This window comes from Solea solea, chromosome 14, assembly GCF_958295425.1.
Source record: "Solea solea chromosome 14, fSolSol10.1, whole genome shotgun sequence".
NCBI lineage: Eukaryota > Metazoa > Chordata > Actinopteri > Pleuronectiformes > Soleidae > Solea > Solea solea.
In genome coordinates this window covers 13746508-13770943 of record NC_081147.1, presented here as the reverse complement: position 1 = coordinate 13770943, position 24436 = coordinate 13746508, and the positions used below count along the sequence as shown (strand labels likewise).

General features: G+C 41.0%; 3 protein-coding genes across 15 annotated transcripts; 2 read left to right on the top strand and 1 right to left on the bottom strand.

The window, feature by feature from the left end:
* On the top strand, positions 1-12862 carry ogt.1 (O-linked N-acetylglucosamine (GlcNAc) transferase, tandem duplicate 1). Of its 12 annotated transcripts, none has more exons than XM_058649373.1 (23): positions 1-380; positions 2143-2293; positions 3042-3285; positions 3391-3459; positions 6725-6841; positions 6932-7011; positions 7290-7485; positions 7615-7755; positions 7876-7976; positions 8114-8267; positions 8587-8688; positions 8783-8980; positions 9198-9356; positions 9482-9571; positions 9686-9811; positions 9950-10120; positions 10209-10325; positions 10416-10586; positions 10675-10719; positions 10911-11063; positions 11170-11437; positions 11526-11649; positions 11735-12862. In XM_058649373.1, exons 1-23 carry the CDS (start codon positions 344-346, stop codon positions 11913-11915), a joined length of 3195 nt encoding a protein of 1064 aa, XP_058505356.1. In that variant the 5' UTR covers positions 1-343; the 3' UTR covers positions 11916-12862. The 12 variants fall into 12 exon arrangements, with proteins under 12 accessions (XP_058505356.1, XP_058505354.1, XP_058505353.1 ...); XM_058649371.1 differs by having other exon boundaries at positions 2113-2293; positions 11170-11422; XM_058649370.1 differs by having other exon boundaries at positions 2113-2293.
* Positions 12863-13413: 551 nt separating this feature from the next.
* LOC131472773 (lebercilin-like protein) lies at positions 13414-17095 on the bottom strand. Its single transcript, XM_058650221.1, has 9 exons — positions 16978-17095; positions 16341-16781; positions 15905-16128; positions 15434-15676; positions 14785-14922; positions 14525-14594; positions 14324-14436; positions 14133-14208; positions 13414-14008 (listed from the first exon to the last, which is right to left on the bottom strand). Exons 1-9 carry the CDS (start codon positions 17021-17023, stop codon positions 13731-13733), a joined length of 1629 nt encoding a protein of 542 aa, XP_058506204.1. The 5' UTR covers positions 17024-17095; the 3' UTR covers positions 13414-13730.
* A 1026-nt stretch (positions 17096-18121) lies between these two features.
* On the top strand, positions 18122-23081 carry gcna (germ cell nuclear acidic peptidase). Of its 2 annotated transcripts, XM_058648984.1 has the most exons (13): positions 18122-18246; positions 18535-18639; positions 19085-19277; positions 19364-19436; positions 19569-19618; positions 19721-19787; positions 19882-19952; positions 20067-20474; positions 20554-20713; positions 20832-20976; positions 21907-22042; positions 22167-22371; positions 22476-23081. In XM_058648984.1, exons 2-13 carry the CDS (start codon positions 18550-18552, stop codon positions 22705-22707), a joined length of 1830 nt encoding a protein of 609 aa, XP_058504967.1. In that variant the 5' UTR covers positions 18122-18246; positions 18535-18549; the 3' UTR covers positions 22708-23081. The 2 variants fall into 2 exon arrangements, with proteins under 2 accessions (XP_058504967.1, XP_058504968.1); XM_058648985.1 differs by lacking the exons at positions 18122-18246; positions 18535-18639 and having other exon boundaries at positions 19128-19281.
* Positions 23082-24436: the final 1355 nt, after the last annotated feature.

The following is a 24436-nucleotide window of genomic DNA, read 5'->3' as shown; positions in this document are numbered from 1 at the left end:
ACCCACTTCGCCATTTCATGGTCTGTGGTTGCTTCATCGCGGGGAGTAAACCAAATATTATCGCTTAAAGTCGGGTGTAGTTTAATCCGTAAAATATTGTAATTTTGATGAGGTTAAATGATTGATTATAACCAAGCTGTATACTAACCACCGCAACGGTAAGAGCGCGTGCTCGAACGAAGAACAGGAAATCAAACATAGAGGTAGCTGGTGAGCTACTTAGCCGGCCCTGGCAACGCGTGTGCTGCTAGTAGCCGACAAAGACAACACCTTTTTCTCTAAAAATTGTCACCTCCAAGAGATCGCATTGACGACCACCGTGCAGGACACCAAGACAGAGGAGATGGCGAGCTCAGTGGGAAACGTGGCTGACAGCACAGGTTGGTTGCTTTCAGTTTGCTAATGTTAGCCAAATGTGTGCTAAATGCTAACAAGAAGACGACGACACAGTCCGCCGCGGTCCAGTATCTGATCCGAGCTGGTGACTAACAAACCAACGAAGCTCTGTAAATGGAATAAAAAGTGAAATCATAATTTAATTCATATGAATAGTCTCTGGCTAAATCTTCGTGTTATATGTAGCAGGTAACGCTGGCGCTATCAAATCGCGCTCTTTCAAAACCGCCCACGGATGCTCAAACATATATATGATGTAAAAAAAATCGCAATATTCACTGCTTTGTAATGATTTTTTAATCGCTCATGTCAAAACTATGTACTGGTAGCTAACAAACATGTAATCCGAGCGACATCAAAACAGACGCTATTGTATTTTTGAATTGGACCAGAAAATGGCGTCCTTCTTTTAATGAAACGCCACCAACGCGTTTGAGTCTGCTAGTGTCAGTAACCGAACTACGCCAGGTCATGGCTGGTCACAGAGCAAGCCGTTTTATCATTAAATACCCAATCTGAATTACACGTGTCCACAATTGATTTATTTATCACTCAATTAAATTTTATATCCGAATTTGTTATGACTAGCCATCATTTTAGGTGCAGATATCTTCAGTTTCGCCGGCGTTATGATTAATTAGAATTAAATTGTATATATTTTAAACTGGGATAATGTTTAGTGATAAATTAGATATCTAATCTTGGTGTGCAGGTTAATGGCTGCTTTTCCTCTGTCAGACTAGTATCGATTTTCTTGAAAGATGCTCAGTGGGGTTGATGCATTTAATGGTGGCCATTCACTCCACCTTGCATTGTGTAATAAAACCTGTCCATCCTTTGTACATACAAGCTCAACAATGTAAGTATCATTGGTGGACAAACCTGTTCTATTGCGAACATAATGTCTGCTCTGACACAATAGTATAAATTAAAAAGGTACCTGTCATTCCCCACTTATCAGGAAGTCCCGTCTCCTCCACCTGGTTTTACATCATGCATGATGTCCCTGTGGACTGTTTATGCCACAAATTGAGCTTAATCTACTGACTGTATTTTTGATTAGGTATTAAATAAAATTTAACCGCACAGTGAGGTTCATCATTTAAAAATTAAATCTGGAGCGTTAAAGAGTGTTAAATATGTCAGTCTGCCAAGTCTAAAGATGTTATGTCAGAGCTTCTGAAATTCCATTGCTGGATATTCTCCCACTGTCTTTTTCATCACACATCTTTTGTGTAGTACATTTTGATAATTTTAGTGTAAACCCTTGCACTAAAATTATCAATTCAATGAAAAAAAGCATCTCAATAAATACAATTTACTGATTGACCTTCTCACTCTAACTAAATATAATATATGATATAAATAATAACATAAATGGCAAAGCCTTCAATCAGTCTGATCTTTGATAAAATTGCCACAGCTACATTGCATCCATATTATTGGCAGTTTGGTAATCCAAGACAGCCCTTCAGTATCCTTTTTCCCCTCACCATGATCCCAATGAATTAAAACAACCTTGAATTCAGTGTAAATGAGTGTCAACAATCAGACATGGTGATCTCTTGACTCTGGCCATACCCTTTTATGTTGCATTCCAATTGAAATTTATTATTTATCACTGAATCCTTATTTTGTGTTTTCATTTGTCTGCTTTAATTTCTTCCATCACCTCTAACATGTTGTTTCCCCCCTTGGGCTGTGTTGGTGCTCCAGAACCGACAAAACGTATGCTTTCCTTCCAAGGGTTGGCTGAGCTGGCGCACCGGGAGTATCAATCAGGGGACTTTGAGGCAGCTGAGCGCCACTGCATGCAGTTGTGGAGACAGGAGCCTGATAACACAGGTGTCCTGCTGCTCCTGTCCTCAATCCACTTCCAGTGCCGAAGACTCGACAGGTGAGGTGTGGGGGGCTGACTCGATGCACACTGGGCATGTGGTGTGGAAATGGCAGGGAATAGTGGATCCACTGTGACTTTCTCACAGCACACAACTGTGTCTTGGGAAATGAAATACAACAGCTGTGCTGGAAATCCCGGTTTAGTATGGTCTGATTATATGGCTGTTGCCTCAATTCTAACTCTCTTCAGTTGGTGGGCCTACTTTTGCTTTGCAGGTTCCATGGTGACTGTTTCGGGTGTTGTGTGAATTTCAGGATTAAATTTTGTTTGTGTTCATTGATCATGTTAATGCAGGTCAGCAGTATTCTCCAGAGTCAAATACACAAACTATGCAGAAATGAGGTTATTAATAGTAAATCAACTTTGTAAGGTTTCTGAGATAAATCATTTCGATTCAGAGCATGTGTATTGCTTTTTAAAAGCCATTTACAATGCATATCGTAGAAGCAGCACCTACAAACACTGTTTCATTTGGAGTATACTAATGAATTGCATAATACACTTTAGTAACTATATAATACTGGATGTTGCTGAAATGCCTTTGTTCTACTGTTTGGAAATTATTAGTCGAAGATGATGCTTGATGTACTGTTTAAAACACCCGTCCCTTACATCTTACAGCAGGTTTCACTTTTTCATGACATACCTTGCTGCTGCCTCAACGTGGTGCATCAAGTCAACACTGCCAGCCACTTTTTTTTTACCCAGGATTGTAACAATTGTGTTTCCTGTTCTGGCTTTGCAGGTCAGCTCACTTCAGCACCTTGGCCATTAAGCAGAACCCGATGTTGGCTGAGGCCTACTCCAACCTGGGGAATGTGTACAAGGAGCGTGGCCAACTGCAGGAGGCCATAGAGCATTACCGTCATGCTCTAAGACTAAAGCCAGACTTCATTGATGGATACATCAACTTGGCAGCAGCTCTGGTGGCAGCAGGGGACATGGAGGGAGCAGTGCAAGCTTATGTGTCTGCATTACAGTATAACCCTGTAATTGGAGTTCTATTTAATTTGGCAAAATGGCAAACATACATGGTGATAAATACATTACTGTTTAGTTTTTTTGGACTAAAAAAAATCATTTTCCCCCCTCAGGATCTTTATTGTGTGCGTAGTGACCTGGGGAACTTGCTCAAAGCCCTTGGGCGTTTGGAAGAGGCTAAGGTATGTTACAGCGAGTTGACGTTCGAATAGATGTGTTGTTTGTGTTTTTTGTTGTAGATTTTTCTTTTCTTGTCCATACATTTTTGTTTGTAGTTTCCCACTGAGACTATAGATCCTTTTGACTTTTTTTAAGCTACATGGAGTGCTTTTCCCTCCACTCCCCTGGCAACACGAAGGATGACTTTTTTTTTTTTTTTTTAGATTTTTTGAGCCTCTAACCCCAAATTGCCAAACAACCTTTGGAAATATTGGACTGCTATGAGTTGCCCCAACACACGAGGCAACAGACTTCTCTGATTTTTTTTTCACGTTCAGAGGAAACACATTTTTATTTAATTATTTTTGGACAGTTAAAGCTGTATTTTGATTTTACAGCACAGATAATTCACTTAGAATATGTCACTATAGAGGTTCAGTGCTTCATTCTGACCTTTTACCGAAGGTCAGCCCCTCCCCTTTCAGGAAGAAAGGCTGGCTTTTTTTTTAAAATTGGTACAGTGTATCTTTATGGTAAATTCCAAATCTCAGTCCATGCATTTTCATGTAGTTGGCTTAGGAGGGAAAATGCTGGCTCGGTCTTTGAAGAATACGTGAACTGATGAGAAACTAGTTTGACCTTGCAGCGCAAAAGATAAGATGGTTTCTAACCTAATAGCTATACTCCAAAAACTCAATCCAATCAAGTTCCCAATGGCAAGTGCCTGCTCTCAGCTGGCAGTGTGAATCTTATTTACCCCCAAGTGTCTTGTATCTCTTACTTTTTAATACTTGACTGTATTACAGGGATTCCCGGGGTTGGGTCAAATCTGGAGAAGTGGAGTTGCCCAACTGGTTACAGGCCATCTTATTTTGTGCTAGAGGGGGGTAAAGGAGTGGGGAGGAGCATCATGGGGCAGCAAGCTCTCCTGCTCTGTCGCTCCCCCCCCCGCGCGCCTGCTAAGGTTTGGTGGAGTACGCGCTTAGAGCTGTCTTCCTGACCCTTTTGCTATGCCTAATTGGTGCTCATGCACTCGTCATGTATTTATTCTCTAAGAACTGTGGCTGATGATGTCACCATAACCAGCTGGTTATCAGTTCTGATAGCCGCTGTTCTGTGTAGCCTGTTAAACTATCAAGCAAATTTATTTTTCAAGCAAATTGGTGTCCGGCAGACAGCTCCCTATCTGTATTCCACCGCCTGCGTCAGATGCTGGGTTAGAAAGACAGTATGCGCAGCAGCAGCAGCGATGACTTCTTTATTTCAGAGCTGTGGAGGATTCTAGATACAAGTAATTAAACCACAGACTTTTCTCTCCACCCCATTGGCCAGGATTCAAGAAAGCAGGCCAGGATAAAGAAATCAAAGTCTCAAATATTTAATGAAAATGCCAAAAGAACAAATGCAAAGCGATGATTAATACTTTTTCCCTTTTCCTTCATATGTAATATTATTCCCAGAGAATTGGGATCAGTTCATTTGGCCAAGATCAAGCCAGTAACTGCCCTCCTGTAGTTTGACACAATAACCTATTTGACAAACAGAAATCCTGGCTATATTATTGTTACAATGAACACAACAAAGCCTTTCTTCCCTCCCTGTTACCCTCGAAACATTCCTTTGTTTTATTTGAAATGAGACATTCATTGCATGAATGAAAACTAAGAATAGTCTGTTTTGTTTGAGATATGGAAGAACCTGTTTTATTTCCATATTTAAAAATAATGAATTGTTTGAAAACTTTACTAACGATCTTGTTTTCTGATTTTGTCTCTTTTGGTTTTTCCACAACTGATATTGTTATTTAGAAGGTTTCAGGTGGGTGACACTATTCCTGCGTAGGTGCCTGGCGGAAAGGAACACTAGGGCAGCCTCAGTCCTCTCCTCTTCTTCCAGCCAGCCGCGGCCACCACTCTGACAAAGTCCAAAAATATGGTAACGGGTTTGTAACTGCCAACAAAAGAAAAACCACCTCACTTTATGCTTTAGCTCCTCTGTCTTGTGACTTCCTTTTGAAGAGCAAATGAAAAAAAGTAACAAATCAAATTACTGTTAGCATCTCTTAAAATATTCTACACTAATTTCCCAACTCTGTATTGAGTAAAAAGAAACTTGGATTTGGAAGCAATTATGGTGAAAAACAAGTAAGAACCCTCTAACTCTTACATGTTGGTTATTTTTCCTATTTTGTTTTGTTTTTCCTTCTTTATTTGGAGTTGCAGCGCTCTGATGATGCAGATAGTGCGCTGTGAGTCTGCAGTAGCGCAGGGGCTGCGCAGCGATACCCTCCAAGCGACCGAAACGACGGAAAGCGCAGGCATCCCCATCCCCTCACCTCCTTTGGCCTGATGGTTGCGGACCTCTCTCCATTTACAACCAGCCTTGCTCCCAAATGCCCCAAAATCTCAGACATACAATTGGCTACCAAACACTTATTGTGCACTAATTAATTTTCCTTATTCAACAAGTGACTGTAATATGCCCCATGTTTTAACCCCAAAATGTGGCCACTGGTTGATTTAATACCCACAATCTCCCCTCATTCTGAGATGTTTAAATGGGTGCTGAGTGTGAACCAGTCTGTTGTTGCAGATGTTCTGCCAGGAGTTGTTGGTCTGCAGCTTTCTCATCTGGCCATTCAGCGAGCGCAGCAGCGAAACGCAATGACCTCTGCCAGGCGCAAGGTCGCGCAAGCGGCATAATATGGTGAACTGTGGTGATGGTGGCAATGTACACCCACCGTGCGCTTGCGTTTGTTGCGCATGCATTACAGGGACCATCACCTGCACAAATTGTCTAGCATCCCAGGTTGTGAGTTACATACCCAATTTAAAATGGATACCATTTGATATCTGATGCAAGGTATTGAATTTTATTTTTGCATTTTAACTGAGTGGTTTGAATAATGAATACAGATAATATTGGAGGGCATATATTAATTCCTGTATGTGGGAACCACTACATTTTCCTTAGTGTTGTCATAACTGGGGGATGTGGGACCTACGTGTGGGTGTTGGTTGGATTTGCGCAGCGTAGGAAAAAGCAATGCTGCTTAGCGCAGCAGAGTTACGCGCATGCAAGCCCATGCTGTAGACTCACTTTTTGCCTTAATTGAGAATGGTCACTAATTTTGCTTTCTCTGCCCTTTTTGTTTTTTCTTACTTTTACTCTCAATCTTCTATTTGTTTTTATTTTACAATCCCTTGTCCTCCCTTCTACAATCTATACCGCTCCCATTCTTTCTCTACTCTTCCTTTCCTGTCGTTTTTCATTGTTAACCCACTGAAGGCTTGCTACCTGAAAGCCATTGAGACTCAGCCCAACTTTGCGGTGGCTTGGAGCAACCTGGGCTGTGTGTTCAATGCCCAGGGAGAAATATGGCTGGCTATACATCATTTTGAAAAGGTCAGTCCCCATAATTTTGTAATGTTCAGTCTTATTGCTCAATGTCCTGATAAATTGTGACATATTTTGAACCTACATTTCAATTTTTAGGCAGTTACCCTGGACCCAAATTTTCTTGACGCTTACATCAATTTAGGAAATGTTTTGAAGGAAGCCAGAATCTTTGACAGGTGAGTCCGTGTCATGACAGAAAGTGACACGTCTTTCATCAATGCATGTCTCGTCTTATGTCTCATAGAGCACCACCCTGACACACCTTGTGTGGAATTTAGAGCCGAGTCAGAAGCGGTGTCGCTTCAGTTTCCTTGTCCGCGTTTATCTTGCATCATTGTTTTCACATAACATTGTTAAAGCAGGACCCTGCATAACACACATCAGCTTTTAATGAGGGTTTTAAAGTTTTTTTTTGCAACTCACCTGTTCTTCACCTCTAATGAAATCTGTCCAGAGCTGTGGCTGGATACCTGAGAGCCTTGAGCCTAAGCCCCAACCATGCTGTGGTCCATGGAAACTTGGCGTGTGTCTACTATGAACAGGGTCTAATTGATCTGGCTATTGACACCTACCGTCGTGCTATTGAACTGCAGCCCCACTTCCCTGATGCTTACTGCAATTTGGCAAATGCCTTGAAGGAGAAAGGCAATGTAAGGCCACTGCCTGAATGCATGTCATATGATAATGTTGTGCAGCTACATTTTTGACAATTTCATAGGTTCTTGTAAGACGATATGTATTTACTTAATACCACTTTAAAATGCCGTCATCTCTCTCAGGTTTCCGAGGCAGAAGAGTGCTACAACACAGCCTTGCGTTTGTGTCCAACTCACGCCGACTCCCTTAATAACTTGGCCAATATCAAGCGCGAACAGGGCAACATTGAGGATGCAGTCCAGCTCTACAGAAAAGCCTTAGAGGTAAGAGGAAATGATATTTTCTTCTTTCGGGTATTCTTAAGAAATATTGTCGTGTAAGGTATGTATGTATGTATGTATTCCTCTACCATTTGTCTTCACCCTTTTATTGTTTTTCCTCAGGTGTTCCCAGAGTTTGCAGCAGCTCACTCCAACCTGGCCAGTGTCTTGCAGCAGCAGGGCAAACTCCAGGAGGCTCTCATGCACTACAAAGAGGCAATTAGGTTTGTAACCCGCTCACTTCACTACGTCGTCACAAATCCCTATGTAATGAATGTGTTCTTAAGTGAATGCTCATGTATCAATCAGTAAGTTATTTGACAAATGTTCTTGTGTTGACAATTTTTCTGTTTTATTTTAGAATCAGCCCCACATTTGCTGATGCCTACTCCAACATGGGAAATACACTGAAAGAAATGCAAGATGTACAAGGAGCGCTGCAGTGCTACACCCGTGCCATCCAGATTAACCCGGCCTTTGCTGATGCTCACAGCAATTTGGCTTCTATTCACAAGGTATGGATAGCAGTTGCCAGTAACTTTGAAAGTATTTCCTCGTGTTTTGTAGCTTACCCAAATTTGTTGGACGTTTTTGTGATCAGGTTTTTACTTTGGCGTGAAATTGCTTGATGCTCTCCATGCTACACACAAACATCACACGGTTGCCAATTAACTGCCATTAACTGCTCAATTTTATCACTGCTCCTAAAATGGCTGCCAGCCAATGAGTTTTAAGTACACACAGTTGAAAATTATGATTGAGAATAGATAGCTGTTGGCAAGTTGGAGTTCTTTTTTATATATATAAATTGTCTTGTTTGCCTTAAACATAAAGGATTCTGGAAACATCCCAGAGGCCATTGCATCTTACCGCACAGCCTTGAAACTCAAGCCAGACTTCCCAGATGCTTACTGCAACTTGGCACATTGTCTGCAGGTACGTGGACGCTCATAATTGTCAACTTTTACAGAACTACACAAGTAGTTAAGTTAGATGCCCATTCTCTGGCTTTTTTTCCCCTCTCTTCCAGATCGTGTGCGACTGGACGGATTATGACGAGCGGATGAAGAAGCTTGTGAGCATTGTGGCCGATCAGCTGGAGAAGAACCGCTTGCCCTCAGTGCACCCACACCACAGCATGCTGTACCCACTCTCTCACGGCTTCCGAAAGGCCATTGCGGAGCGCCATGGAAACCTTTGCCTGGACAAGGTACACAAAATGATGAAAGCAAGTAAAGTTTAATTCTTTTTTTGGGACATGGACGGTGGATGGTGATGGCAGTGGCTGTCTGCTGGGACATAGGATGGTAAGGGTTGAGTAAGATGTGAATTTTAAAGATGGTGGTGACTGGGTTGCTTGCAGGGCTATAATTGTCAGTGGATGTTCGACATAACGGTAGATGAACCAACACCAGTTTTCTTACACGTTTTTGCTGATGCCACAGATCAATGCACTGCACAAACCTCCTTATGAGCATCCCAAGGATCTGAAGGCCAGTGGTGGGCGTCTGCGTGTCGGGTATGTCAGTTCTGACTTCGGAAACCACCCGACTTCCCACCTGATGCAGTCCATTCCCGGGATGCACAATCCTGAGAAGTTTGAGGTGGGTGATCTTTATTCTAACTTTTATTTGTCGAAATTAAATTAACCTTGTGATACAATGCAGTGCCCTTTTATTAGCACATTCATATCAATTATGCTAAAGACATGTCGTATTTTTTCCCTTAGGTGTTCTGCTACGCACTCAGCCCCGATGATAGTACCAACTTTCGGGTCAAAGTGATAGCAGAGGCTCATCATTTCACTGACCTCTCACAGGTAACTCATCACCTTGCGTTTACTTTTGAATTGAAGTCTATTATGAGTGTATATGAACCTTAACAATTAAGATACATCATTTGTTTCACTGAAAATGATGCCTCTCTCCTCCAGATCCCTTGCAATGGCAAGGCAGCTGATCGTATTCATCAGGACGGAGTCCACATTCTGGTCAACATGAATGGATACACCAAAGGTGCCCGGAATGAGCTGTTTGCCCTGCGCGCCGCTCCTATTCAGGTCCGCTCTTTAAATGACTTTTTACTGACACAACATTCTATATATCATCTCTGCTCATCTTAAACGGGAGAATAGATTTAAGTGGTTTGCATCAAAGAATGCCCAAGTAATTGTTGGTCTCTGCTTTATACGGAACAGGCGATGTGGCTCGGTTACCCAGGAACCAGTGGGGCTCCCTTCATGGACTACATCATCTCTGATAAGGAGACCTCACCTGTCGAGGTCGCTGAGCAGTACTCAGAAAAACTTGCCTACATGCCCAATACTTTCTTCATCGGAGACCACGCCAACATGTTCCCTCACCTCAAGGTCTGTCCGTCCTCGCACTGTTTGCCATGTCTGTAATCGCTATTGGTGTAATTATGGTGTTTGTAACACATTTTCCTTGGATTCACAGAAAAAGGCAGTGATTGATTTCAAGTCGAATGGACACATCTTTGACAATCGCATCGTTCTCAATGGTATTGATGTAAAGGCCTTCTTAGACAGTCTGCCAGATGTCAAAATAATCAAGGTGAGTTATGAGAACTAAGTGATCGTTAAGTGCATCGACGACAAACCAGTGGGCTAAACGTTTGCCATGTCACTACTTTCCTATGGCCAGATGAAGTGCGACAGCAACCAGGAAAGTGCCGGGGACACAAATGGAGCTCTGTCCATGCCGGTGATCCCCATGAACACAGCAGCTGAAGCAATCATCAACATGATCAATCAAGGCCAAATCCAGGTCACAATCAATGGCTTCACTGTCAGCAATGGCCTGGCCACCACACAGGTATGTCTCACTTGCACACACGTGTCATATAGCTAGGGTCAAAGTGTCTCCAAATGCAGCGAGTTAATTTAGCATGCCACTTTTCCAGATCTTTTCAGCAGATGAGTTTGTCTATCGGACTTTGTCCACACAGGTATGAAAGCAAGGTGTTAAGTGCAGAATTGTTGGTGAGGGGGAAGTGGTGGCACTGTTTGGGTTTAAAATTAACCTCCTACATTCTTGGCTTGGCAGCAAATTCACATTAACGGGTTTTAAGCAATCAAGACCAGTCATATAAAACAGAATTATGACAATTCCACCTTAACGCTTTGTGCCTCATTTTAGATCAATAACAAAGCAGCCACTGGTGAGGAGGTGCCACGCACGGTCGTCGTGACAACCCGCTCCCAGTATGGTCTTCCAGAGGACTCGATTGTCTACTGCAACTTCAACCAGCTCTACAAGATTGATCCTCCTACTCTTCAGATGTGGGCCAACGTAAGTTGGACTGCTCCGAGTCGTCTTACTTCAACTCTGTACTTGAAAAGACTTTTGTTTCTTAAGTTAAATGTCACTTAATCGCTTGAATTTGCGTTTGTTCCAGATCCTGAAGCGTGTGCCCAACAGTGTGCTGTGGCTTCTTCGCTTCCCTGCAGTGGGAGAGCCCAATATCGTGCAGTACGCTCAGAACATGGGTCTGCAGAGCTCCCGCATCATCTTCTCTCCCGTGGCACCCAAAGAGGAGCACGTGAGACGGGGCCAGCTGGCTGACGTGTGCTTGGACACTCCTCTCTGCAATGGTCACACCACAGGCATGGATGTGCTCTGGGCTGGAACACCTATGGTCACCATGCCAGGTGAGAATAATAAATGTGTGTAAAAGATCCTTAAATCCAAATTACATTCTAACATTTTATTCATTCAGACTTTAGATTTTAACCGTAAGACCTCTTTCTAAAGGTGAGACCCTTGCCTCTCGTGTGGCTGCCTCACAACTCAACTGTCTTGGCTGCCCTGAGCTAATAGCCCACAGTCGCCAAGACTACGAGGACATCGCAGTCAAACTCGGCTCCGACATGGAATAGTAAGTAGTCGTTCATCCAAAGTTGATTAAAAGAAAATGTCTCTCTTTAACTGTTAAACCTGCCACTTGTCCACGTTTCCTTCAGCCTGAAGATGATTAGAGCACGTGTTTGGAAGCAGCGGATCTGCAGCCCTCTTTTCAACACCAAGCAGTACACAACAGACCTTGAGAGGCTCTATCTGCAGATGTGGGAGCACCATAGCAACGGCAACAAGCCAGAGCACATGGTCAAATTCCAAACAGTAGAGGCCAGTGAGAATTCTTGAACAAGAAGCATGTAAATTTACTTTTAGCTCATATCCCAGCCCTTGCCAGTCCCCTCCGCCCCACTCTAGCTTGAATGATCAGTTTGTAGCCCCCACCCCCTGAGTGATTGTCAACATATCCTTCCTGACTTACTAATGGGACTCTTTTTTTTGTGAAGGAGCCCACATGTGTATATATAAGTTTGACCCCATTGCCGTCATCACACATCTGCATTTCCTGAGCCAGAGGGAGCCTGAGACTTTCAGGCTCCTCCCCTGAGACTCTTGTCCTAAAGCGCAGTATATTTGGTGAGCATGAAAGGATTGTATATGCCCCGTTTACCCTTTAGTACCTTGGTCAGTGGATTTTGTTTTTCCTGTCACTGTGCAAACAGGACTAATTGCAGCATGTGGAGAGAAATGCCCAACCATCATTACTTGTCGAACAATTCTAAATGGATAGAGTGTTGTGAGTTTTTAAATGGACAATGCCACATATTGAAAATTGTAAGTCCAACTTTTCGTCTCACCTGCTTAAACATGCAACTGTTAAAGATGGATCGCAACTGCTCTTTACTTTTGTCTTTAAGATGTTAAATGACTGCAATTAGTTTATGTGCAAGAATATGTCTGGGTAACTTTATCCTCTTACCTAATGCCAACTTTAATTTTGTTGTCAGTTGAGGGATCTGTTCACTAGCTGTTGTCCTGTATGATGTCACACTGCTTGTAAAAATGATTGGACAAAGCGGGGCAGTGGAATTTCAGGTAACTGGAATGGGCCTAAATTCCACTTAACTTGTCAGAGCTGTGCACACAGATAATTTTTTTTTTTTTTTTTAATTTCACAAGGAACAGCTTGGGTAAGTATTTTCTAAGCAGTTTGTTTTTGTATTGTCTGTTGACTGTATGCTGTTGATGATGCCGCTCGGCTCTAAATATAATAAAAACAAAGAGTTGGCAAAACATATGTATTGCAGTTCACTGGAGATGTTGCAAACACTCCCAAGTCTCATGAAGTCTCCATGGAAGTCTGTAGCTCATACATTCAAATCGGCCTTTTAGATCTTGTGTCACTTGGCGACATTTCACACATTTGCGCAAGCTAGTAAAGCGAGACGTGTTGAAAACACAAAGGACTTTACTGTAAAGTGTTATTAATAATCCATTGTTAAATTAATAACACTTTACAGTACAATATCAATATGATAATAGTGTGGTCATTTGTAATGCCATCTTATTTCTACCGTAATTGCCAAGTAATATTTTGATAATGGGGCTGCAACTAACTATTATTTTCATAATCAATTGCTCAAATGATATTTTTGTAGATTTATTTGCTTGTTTGGTCCATAAAATGTCAGAAATAATGTTTCCCAAACCTCAAGATCCACAAACCAACACTACTCCGTTTTAATGATTTGTTTCAGGTAAAAAAGAAAATGCTGACGAAATCTGAGTGTATTTATATTTAAACACACAAACACAACAAATGGCATACTTGACCAGTTTTGCTTCCAAAACCATTTTAATGTGAAGATATTACACTGATCGTAGTCTACAGTAATTCTCATAACCAAGCTATTACTTGGATACACAGTTACCATTATTTGTTAGTGAGCTGGAAATTGCATTATGGTATTACGATAATATATACTCTCCTTTATAATATTATGATAATGATCCTATTATCAGTCAGTCTTATTTAGTACATTAGTCATGAAGATGACTTTAGTGTTTTGTTGGTTGTTTTTTTGTTTGTTTTTGTTTGTTTTTATGAATGACGCAGACCGAGTTGTACGTCCATGCCTAACACTGCTCGTCCCTGTGATGTGGTTACTGTGCATCCCCACTATGGTGCATTTTCCCAGCTGGTAGTCTCACGACATACACGTGATTACCAGCCTCTGTGTCTTCACAGGGACTGAGGTCTGCAGAGCTGTGGGCCGGTCTTCCATGGTACAGGTTTATAATAGTTTGATTGAAGGGATAGTAATTGTTAATCTTTTTGATTTTTTCTTTCTTGAATTTGGCCGTTGTCGCCTCTGGCGCCTCCTCTTCCCCAGTTGCATCGTCTGGTCTCTTTTTTGCACAACCTTTTTGTTCGCGGGTTTCTGAAAACATGTACAAACACAAACATTTGCATTGCACTTAAGTCACTCACTGAAACCACTGTGCCAGCAAAGCAGGGATCTGGGAGTTAATAAACATAAAGCATATGCGGTCTGAAGTGCTCACCTGCTTTCATAGTAGAATTCTCTTTTGACACATTAACAGTATCCTCTTGTTTCTTCCGTTCTGCATAGACACAATCCTGAAACGATATAAAATCAGGGTAAAAGTGGAATCTGGATTATGGTAAAACAATTAGTAATGTTTTCACATGTCTCAACTCTATTTGAAAAAATATTCATATTTCAGTTACACACCAAATTGTCTTTCATCTTCATTTCAGTACCAGCGAGGTGGAACTCCAGAAGCCTTGCAGCCTCTTCAGGGAGAAGGGCGAGTCCTTCCGTTTGAACCATCTTGTTTTGTCTGTCTGTAAATCAAGCGTTTGTGTAAGATGATACTCACACGAAGTAACAACAATACCCTCTTATTCTGTGTATTCCTGACATTGTGTTTACCTCTTTTAGTGGACTCTTTCAGGAGAAATTTTAAGTAAGCGTTGCTTTCTTCTAGTTTTCTGGTTCTATCCTGTTAAAGGGAAAGCACACACGAACTGATTCCTCATTGGAATTGGAAAATAGGTCACATAAAAAAACACTTAAAGCTATCACTGGTGGCCATGGAGCAAGCGTTTTAAACATGAAGGACAATAACATCACTGTGGTCCTGCAGTCATGCAAACCTAAGCACTGAATTTGAAAGCATCTCTCAAACTTACTTTGGTTTCCTTGGTTAGCTGGTTAAACTGCTCTTGTAGGTAGCAGGAGAATTTTCTCTCCTCGTCGAGCTTCTTCTGCTCACTGACTAACTGATGATTGAAATAGGCTTGGCACAAGTGAAGATTCTTCTCTAATACCTACAACATAGAAGAAGAGAATGATCTTTTGACCTCTGCCAAGGTTTTCTCTACTGTAAGGGGGATTTTGGATACATTTTCTGGGTTTATGTGATGATCTGGATACAGGATTCTTTTTTAAATGCTGGATAACCTTGTTAAATAGTGAAAACACTGTGGGAAAGTGAGTGCTTTCTCTACATCACATGTCATTTAGCAGACGCTTTAATCCAAAGCGACTTACAATAAGGGCATTTCACCATTTTCACCAAGTAAGTAAAGTAAGTAACCAAACTATAAAGTGCTACTCATACGTGCGATGTACGAGTAAGTGCAACGTTTTCTCTACTTTAGTCTTGCATGGAGAGTTGGAACAGTTAAGATTTGTTCAAAAGTATAAAACTGCACTTTATGAGCAGCAAATTATATTACACTCAACATTATTTTTTCCTGTGGAAGTTTTCATATGCGCTTCTTTTTTTTTCTTTTCTTTTTTAACGTTTATCACCTGCTTTGGTGTCTGTTTGTATACCTGTATCCTCTTGTCCTTCTCCTCCAGCTCAGCAGTGGCCTGGGCCAGCAGGTTTGTGAGGTCCTCTCTCTCCAGCAGGCAGCGATTCTGGCTGAAGTGCTGCAGGTCTTGAAGAGTGTCCCTCATGTTCAGAAGCTTATGCTCTGTTTTCAGAAGCTGCTTTGCTAGATGGTCACGACAGGTGCGGGTCTCGCGGAGCATTATCTGCAGGACTTTGACGTGGCGTGCATGCCTGGCGAGAGTCTGGGAACAGGAGTGGCATCAAGCAAGAAAATGGAGAACGCTTTATAAGGTCAATCAGATTTTTTTTCCCTAAAGAAATGAACCAATTTGATTTCAAATGCACACAGATAAAAAAAAAACACCATTAAAGGTGCCCTCCAAAAGTTGTGTCTCAGAGCTTCCTCTCCACAAGGATTTTACCATTTTAGATTAGACAGAGGAGAAACCAGAGGGACATAACCAACCAACCTCAGCAATCCTGCTTTCCATCTCCTCGAAATGCTGTAGTGCGACTGTGTGGTGATGCTGGAGCTTATTCAGCATCTGGTTCTCGTTCTGGACCTCGATCAGCTGCCGCTGCAAGCCACACACATGGTTCTTTATCCCCACCTTGGCGTTCAAGTCGCTAAGCTGGAACTTCAGCTTTGAAAACTTTGGGGGTTGACATTCATCAGTGCCTTGGAGTTTTTTACCTGTAGAGGAGAATCATAGGCTTACTTTTTCATGCTATTATGGCACTTGGCCTCCGCAATGTTGCATCACTGCCTTCTGGATTTAAATATCTACTCCTGATAGTTTGAAATTGAACAATCTATTTTCATGTAACTCCAACTGCACACAGATGGACACATATATATATATATATATATATACATATATATATATATATACAGAAATAAAGCACCTCTCTTTCTCCCAGAGTGTTGTGTCAGTTGTGACATGTCTGAGGACATGGCCTCAAAAAACATGGTCTCTGATGACATGCCATCGAAAGACGTGGCCTCAGATGCCATTGCCTCTGATTGCGTGCCCTCTGAATACGTTGCTTCTGATTGCGTGGCATCATATCGCGTGGTCTTTGATGACATGGCCTCTAATAACGTAGATTTTCCTTCACTGTCAGATGTGTCATGGAGAGTGTTTGAGTCACAGGAGGGAGCAAACAATTGGTGAGTGTCAGGGCTGCAGTCTGCGTCATCGTCGTCATCATCATCGTCATCGTCATCATCATCTTCGTCGCCATCATCATCGTCATCGCCATCGTTATCATAATCATCCGTGTGAGGTGAACCCTCCTCCTGCAGGCTCTGGACGCTCTCACAAATTTCTTCTACAGGCTTTTTCACTGTGAGAAATAAAAATCATTACCCTTATATCACAACGCACAATAAACTGATGACCATATTACTCTTGACATGGAATATGAGTATATACATACAAGTAAATATGTAAAAAGTAGAGCTTTTTTGAATACAAGGAATGGGGCCACAAAAGAGCAGTTTTTTTTAAACATTGCAGTTTTAACAAAGACATCATCGTACCATTGTCCTGCTCTTCAGAGTTGTCCTTGCACTCTCGTTGCTCCATACTGACGAAGAAACAAAAGAGAACACATTGACTGGGTTGTTGTGTGGAGGGTTCCAGAAATCCATTCTGGATTTGTTTTTGTGTATGCTTTAAAAATGAATGGACTCTCTCCTTTGATCTGCTGTGATGTCATGAACCAAAGAACAAATATGTCACACATCTGACATCACACACTGGGTTCCACAATTAGTTTCTGCTTTGCTTCATTTATGATAAAAATCAACAGTGAATTGAGTTTGGTCAACGCAGCATTGAACCAGGTTGGAAACACTTTGTTTCTAAATAAATAAATACATCAGTGTACTTCACTGTTGTCATGGTAACGAGTGAAACGATTAAGCCTCCCTGAAAAATGTAAAAACTGAAATGTCAGAAATGAAACATTACAGATGCCAATTGCTGTTAAATACCACCACACACCAACCAACCAAACTGTTTAATTTGCAATGAATGGGTTTCATTGCAAATTAAACACTAATTAACTACCTCCCAGCAGCAAATGTCACCAAAATAGAGTGATAACTGTCCAAGGTATACCCCGCCTATAGCCCTGTGTCAGCTGAGATTGGCACAGCATCCCTGACCCTCATGTGGAGGATTAAGCAGCAGAAGATGGATGAAGTTTCTTTGCAGTGTCCAACAGCAGAAGAGACCTGTATGAGTAGGCAATGGAGCAGCCAATAAGGACACGTAACTGTGCTGTGCATTAGTACATTAGGCTGCAATGTTATTATAGAATAACTAATAAATGATGCCATGAAAACCATGTCTACTGTATACTGTGTAGGTAGTGATACTGCTCATTCAAATGAGTGCAATATACTGTACTCTATACTCCCCACACCCCACACAAAATGTGTCATTTTGACGAGTAAAAACTGAATTGCAGATATCTGAAGCTGTAGTTTTGACGAGTAAGAATGACGCCACATTTATCTGCGACTACAATTCATGCTAGACACAATTTAAATTACGACAAGTCAAAGTGACGTCACAGTCATTTGTAATGGTAATTCCGGACCATCAAATTTGGCGTTTAAATGTTAACAAATAGGCTACCGTACACGGAACGTCACGTGTCATTTGAAGCCCGTTCCGATTGGTCAAATGTCTTCGTGACAGCTTCCGGTTCAATGGAGCACACGATTTGAATCTCTCCCGTGAGCGACGTGTGTTTTAACCTCAGCCTCGTATTTACATCGACTACAGACAACCAACGTTTGGTAACATAACCTTTTATTTTGTGTGGAAGTATAGGTGTGTAAAAGTTATGTATTTTAGGGAGCACTGTGTCATGAAACAGCAAGGTGCTAACGATTACTAACGACTGTAGCTGTGGCCGCTTTGTTTATATACAAATACATGTTAGCTTATTAAATGACCTCGTTAACATATATATATGTATATACATATATATATATATATGTGTGTGTGTGTGTGTATGTGTATATATATACAGTATATATATATATATATATAATGTTGATGTTGTATTTGCACTGTCCTCACAGAGGAAAGAGGAAACTATGAATGATGATAACCGCAGGTTATTTGAAAGAGTTGCTAAAAAGATGGGGTGGACGGATCAAGAAGGACTGGACGGAGCAGAGAGGAAGGTGTGTTAATTCAACATTTGTCTGTCTCTACAGTTTGCATTGTTTGTGTACTAATATATTTCAAATAATAAAAAAAAAATATGTATAAAGCGAACGTTAAATACATAACAAACTAAACCTTGTCAAATTACCTTTTGGATAAAAGTTTTAGTGCGTTTTGCAGCATTAACATGTTTCTGACAACAAAATCAACCATGATTGAGTAGAAAAGCCAACCCTTATCACTATGCAACATTAGGGCTATACAATATGACATATTTTAGTGTTCCAATTAAATTAAATGTGTTTTTATGTTTTTTTTCTCAGTACAACCGTTTTTGTGACATTCATAGACAGAACTTTAATTCACAGATAATAATTGTGGTAATTTTTGTTTTAGCTTCATTCCAGTTTGGTTTTAATAATTTTGTCTGTATTGTCTTTTGTCTGTCTTAACTGTTGCTAGTTGATTAGCTCAATTGGCAAGACTCGTCATGGTGCGATAAGTGGGCATCCACATGTAGATCGATCATCCTCGCCTACAACAATTTACCTCTCTGGAAGTGAAGATGAAGCAGAGAAGGAGAACTTGTGCTCCATGGGAAATGACTACAGAAACAAGTCTTTGATTGAGTCTAGTGACGATGACTTTGACCAGTGTGAGTGAGTTAATTTGTATCAAAATAGAATGAAGATGGAGTGAGTCAACACACTAACTTGTACATTTTGTGTTTTTATTCTGTAGTTCTTGTGGGAAGAGCGACACCGAGAGCTAAACCTTTAGCACAGAAAACCTGTAGCGCTACAAAGAAGGAATAGTATGGCAATTCATTTTTACAGGAAGTCTTCTTACGAAGCAAATATTTGTCCTGCTTCACCTTTAATATGTCTTATGAAAGTTTGTGGAATGGCACTATGACTTCTAAATCATTTCCATCTTTTTTTTTAAGTTCAACTGTAGTTGTGGTGAGCTCTGACGATGAAGACGATTTTGAATCATGTAAGTAACCTTTCTGTTTTATAATTACTGACATTAAATGAGCCAAACTCTTAACGTTGTGGATCATATACTCCCTCCAATTAATCCTCTTCCATGTTTAAGTTCTGCAACGAGTGAAAACACCCACCACCAAGCCTAATAAAAAATCACAGAGTGTGAGTGAAGACAGGTGAGATTGTGTTGTATTTGTTTCTCATTTAAAAGTTTGGTCACTGAAAACCTGTTTTTGAAAATATGTGATTTACCTCTGTTTTTCTTTAAAGCTTTAAAAACTTCATTGTGGATGATTACTCATCAGGTGACGACTTTATTGAGACACAATTTTCTTTAAAAGGTATGACATTAGAATGCACAATTGAATGTGGATGTAAAATTAAAAAACAGAAACAAAACAACAACATTGACCCAGATGTGTTTGAAATGGATGTTTGATTCCTCTGTGTTTCAGTGCCAAAGAAAAGCAACACACCAGCATCCAAGCCTCCTCTGAGGAGACCACTATCTCAATTGGAGTCCCCAGTCTTTTTTGGTGACAGTGATGATGATGATAATATTTTGGTCAAGAGCACTTGGAAAACCCGCCACTCCAAACCTAAACCCGCCACAAAAACTAACAGTGATACTCATCTTCTCTGTGGTAAAGATGAGAGTTTGCCGTCTCCGCCTGTCTCTTCTGTCTCATCTCCATTTTCTTTTCCTCCACCAAAAACTCCAACATTGCCCAAGTGTACTTTTTCCACATCTTCTAAACTGGACGAGTCTGCCAGCTCTGATGATGAGTTTACATCCTTGCTGGAGAGACTGAAAAGGAAAAACAAACTCAGTGGCACGTCATTCTCACCCAAGAACACCAAAGGTAACCACAAATCTTCATTGTACTTGTGAAGCTGACAAACATCTATTTAGCTTTGTTTGTTTTTCATTTTTAAATCTAGAGTGTAGCAAGAAGCCTCCTGTGTTAGTCCCTCCCGCAGAGAGACGCACAATGCCAGCCTCTAAATCCTTAGGGGAAACACCTCTGAAAACACCGGGGAAATCCACCATGGTGAAACCTACAGTCAGTCAGACGGAACCCAGACACGGCCCCACCAGCAGGTACGTTGGCTTCTGAACAGTTTGTAGGTACAACCTTGAATGCTGAACAAACAGTTCAGTGGTTGTAATGATATTTATGTATTGTGTAATGTGGGGTTTGTCTTTCTTTTTCTTGTAGGGTAGCACTGTGTAAGATCCCAGGCTGCTTCTTACAGTCACTCTCAAACCCAGGCTCCAGCTTTGGCCACAGTTTTAAGCAGAATAAGGGAAACCTCACTGCTAAACTCTACCAGCTGTACAACACCAGTGTATTCGATAGCAAGGTGGTGACTAATAATACTTTCCCTTGTTTATTTTATTCATTAAGATGTCTGATTTAAAGCTGCAGTTTTTTATGAACATTTAGATTCTTTGTTGATGTTGTTATTCTGCTTCTGTTTAGTCTCTGTGTGTATACGGCAGCCGTGCAGGGGGCAGGAGAGGGCAAGAGACGTTTATACTGTCGTAATGAGTTTTCTGTACAATGGAATTTTACTTTTTTTTTATGTTTTCACTCATACGCAGCATTCTCGCTTTAATCAGAATATGTTATTATGGGTTTGTTATATTTGCTTCTTCAGAATTAAAATAACAAGGATATTAGATTAATAAAACGCAGTATTAGCAGAAGATAAAATATAAAGCTTAATATGAAATATATGAATGACATAAGTATAAGTAGACCCAGGTTTGTGACCCGGTCGAAACAAAGGCCTTTCTGCTTGGAGTTTGCATGTTCTCCCCGTGTGTGTGTGGGTTTTCTCCAGGTTTACCTCCCACAGTCCAAAAACATGCAGATTTGGGGATTAGGCAAATTAGACACTCTAAATTGACCGTAGATGTGAGTGTGAGAGTGGACGGTTGTGGCCCTGTGACAGACTGGCGACCTGTCCAGGGTGGACTCTGCCTTTTGCCCTATGTGAGCAGGGATTGGCACAGTGCCCCTCATGTGGAGGATAAAGTGATAGAAGATGGATGATTGAATGAAGTATCTGCTTATTAAGTGATAGGTTCTATGACAATAGTAAATAAATTATAAATAGAATGTGTGAACAGTTAAAGTGACTTGAAACAGAGACTGTTTGTGATGTAATTATGTTGTCAAACCCACAAGAGCAACATTATTCAGCTAAGCAGCAGATACATATTGCACATGATATATTATACCATGTATTTTGTTATTGCACAAGTGATTTATTTATTTACTTTTCCAGCTTCCTGCTGACATGTCGGTGACCTGGAATAAGAAAATGCGGAAAACGGCAGGTTACTGTATCACAGGGCAGGAGCGAGGTGGTGGAAGCCGCTACGCCCGCATAGAACTGTCAGAGAAAGTCTGTGATTCTGCAGGTAATGCTTTAGTAAAGTAACAAAATTCATCTGCTTTTATTTTTTTTATTTTATTTCCTAAAAGTATGTATCACTTGTCATGCTTGAAAATGATTTGTGTTCTATTTAAATTTCTACTTCCCAGATCGTCTCAGGGACACACTGATACATGAGATGTGTCACGCTGCAACGTGGCTGATTAATGGTGTAAGGGATGGACATGGAAACTTCTGGAAGTTTTACGCTCGCAAGTCCACAGTTGTGCATCCTGAGCTGCCCATGGTAACTCGCTGCCACACTTACGACATCAAGTACAAATTCCAGTATCAGTGCACCCGTTGCCAGAACAGGCAAGTCAACCCTCATATTTTCCTGAAATAATAACACTACAATTCAACATTTTCCAGGCTTGTGATCACTTTCCACCTAATTGTTGCGGTGTCATTCTTCACAGTATTGGGCGTCATTCCAAGTCACTGGACACACAGAGGTTTGTGTGTGCCCTCTGCACAGGTCACCTCGTCCTGCTGACTCCTTCCAAGCCGCGCGCCCCTGCGCCTTTTGCCAACTTTGTCAAAGAGAACTATGGGACTGTACGACAGGAGCTGGCTGGACAAAGCCACGCAGAAGTGATGCGTAAGCTCAGTGCAGACTTTGCCTCCAAAACTAAACTCAGTCAAAGCTGAGACGATGTGGACAGAGCTGCACAGTCACAAGAAACCTGTCCAGATTTTCAAATACCTCAGCCAACTGGTCTTACATCAGGGAGCAGCTGTGAATATTAGTACTGTTTCTATTGTTATACTTTTAATGATATTTTATTTGTGTCCATATGTGAACATATACTGGATCTGGTGTAACAGGGAAAAACTGAGCCTAATCATCAGCAAGTTCATGTTCTTGGGTGTTTCTTTGTGTTTGTTTGATATGTTTGTGTCTTTGATGAGTTGGTGGTCCTGTTTTGGATTGCAGTATGATTTGATCTATATGTATGTTTTTAATCTACAGTTATTTGCTGTTCCTGTCTTTAAATGTTATAATAAAGTTGAATGTGACTGTGCTTCGAATGGACCCTTAAAATCTTTTGTATGTTTTATGTATGCGCTGTTGAAATCTGACAGGACAGCACAGAAAACTTAGTTTTAACATTGTAGTCCATGAGTGACGCAGTTAGATTTTTTTTCAGTGTCGGTCCGTTGGATTTATTGGGGGCACATAAATATGCCCTAACATTTTCTGCTAAACCTGTTTCCACACTTAAGGGAAGGTTTTGATGTATACATCAAATACAACATAGCTATTGACATATGACATACTATAAAATATGTGTAGGTGGAATAGGTTCAGTGGTGTTTTCTATTACTGTGCCTTTGCTTTCAGTTCTGTACAGATGTATCATTTTTCCCCTGTCCTTTTTACAAATGAGAAAATACAATCCTGATTTTTTTTGGGGGGTGAAACAGATTAAACATGCAGCCTCTTTCCCTTGTGTGCAACAGAAAAATAATTGAATTGCCAATCAGATTGAAAGGGTTGGCTAATGGATCTGCTGGATTAATGGTGAGTAAGTCTCATTTTGTCCCCTTCTTGACAGGCACTAAAAGTTTTTTTTTTTTTTCTTCTTCTCACAACTTGCATTTTTTTTCTCTCAGGAAACCAGATAAGGGTCGCCACTACATCATCTACTACCTCATGAAGATGGTGAGCATGTGTGTGCACTTTGCCATAAACATGATGCTCACTACTCCTTTGGGCCCTGGCGATCACATGCTTCCCATCCCTCCTCGGATACGCTCTCATTCCGCTCCTTACATGTTTCCTCTTGTGCGTCAAAAACAATCGTCTTTTGTGTTTAATGAAAGCTTGTCGGCTTTATGTCAGTGCTGACGGTGTAATGATGGAATTTTATATTGCAGCAGTTTCTCTGGACAGTCGAAGCAGCTCTTTTAAGATCTGGAGAGGTGATACCTGTGACCCTGTGTCTGATCCTCCTCCTGAGACACCCAAGCCTGTGCAATGGTTTGTATTTTATTATGTGTACACATGTGCATTTTGCCTTCTCAAACTCACCCACAATATGCTTCACGCAGCAATGATTCCTGATTGTATTAGTTAGTTCAAACACAATGAAGATCATTTTGGGGTTTTTTCCACTATTGTTGCACTTCACTTTTTGTAGCCTTAGAATGAGCCTTTAAATGTACTTAGAAACTGCCATCCACTGTCAATCTGGACTCTATTTTGAGTGATGAGATGTACAGTATGTTATCTGGAAGTTGCTTTATCATTGAGACTTATGAAGTGAATCCTCCAGCTGCTTAAATGCTTCCTGGAGCTAATTCTATTATGTAGAATTATACATGCATCATTAATCTCATACAGAAATGAAAAACAAACAAACCTGAAAGATGCGAC

Excerpts from the sequence above, each read along its gene's own strand:
- ogt.1 (XM_058649370.1), top strand. The coding sequence starts at position 344 with ATGGCGAGCTCAGTGGGAAACGTGGCTGACAGCACAG. Across the intron at positions 8,981-9,197 it reads AGGTACACAAAATGATGAAA|ATCAATGCACTGCACAAACC; the intron begins GCAAGTAAAGTT and ends CTGATGCCACAG. Across the intron at positions 9,357-9,481 it reads ACAATCCTGAGAAGTTTGAG|GTGTTCTGCTACGCACTCAG; the intron begins GTGGGTGATCTT and ends TTTTTCCCTTAG.
- LOC131472773 (XM_058650221.1), bottom strand. The coding sequence starts at position 17,023 with ATGGAGCAACGAGAGTGCAAGGACAACTCTGAAGAGCAGGACAATG. Across the intron at positions 16,129-16,340 it reads ACACTCTGGGAGAAAGAGAG|GTAAAAAACTCCAAGGCACT; the intron begins GTGCTTTATTTC and ends TCTCCTCTACAG. Across the intron at positions 14,923-15,433 it reads AGAAGGACAAGAGGATACAG|GTATTAGAGAAGAATCTTCA; the intron begins GTATACAAACAG and ends TCTATGTTGTAG.
- gcna (XM_058648984.1), top strand. The coding sequence starts at position 18,550 with ATGAATGATGATAACCGCAGGTTATTTGAAAGAGTTGCTAAAAAGATG. Across the intron at positions 20,977-21,906 it reads CCAGTGTATTCGATAGCAAG|CTTCCTGCTGACATGTCGGT; the intron begins GTGGTGACTAAT and ends TTACTTTTCCAG. Across the intron at positions 22,043-22,166 it reads GAAAGTCTGTGATTCTGCAG|ATCGTCTCAGGGACACACTG; the intron begins GTAATGCTTTAG and ends TCTACTTCCCAG.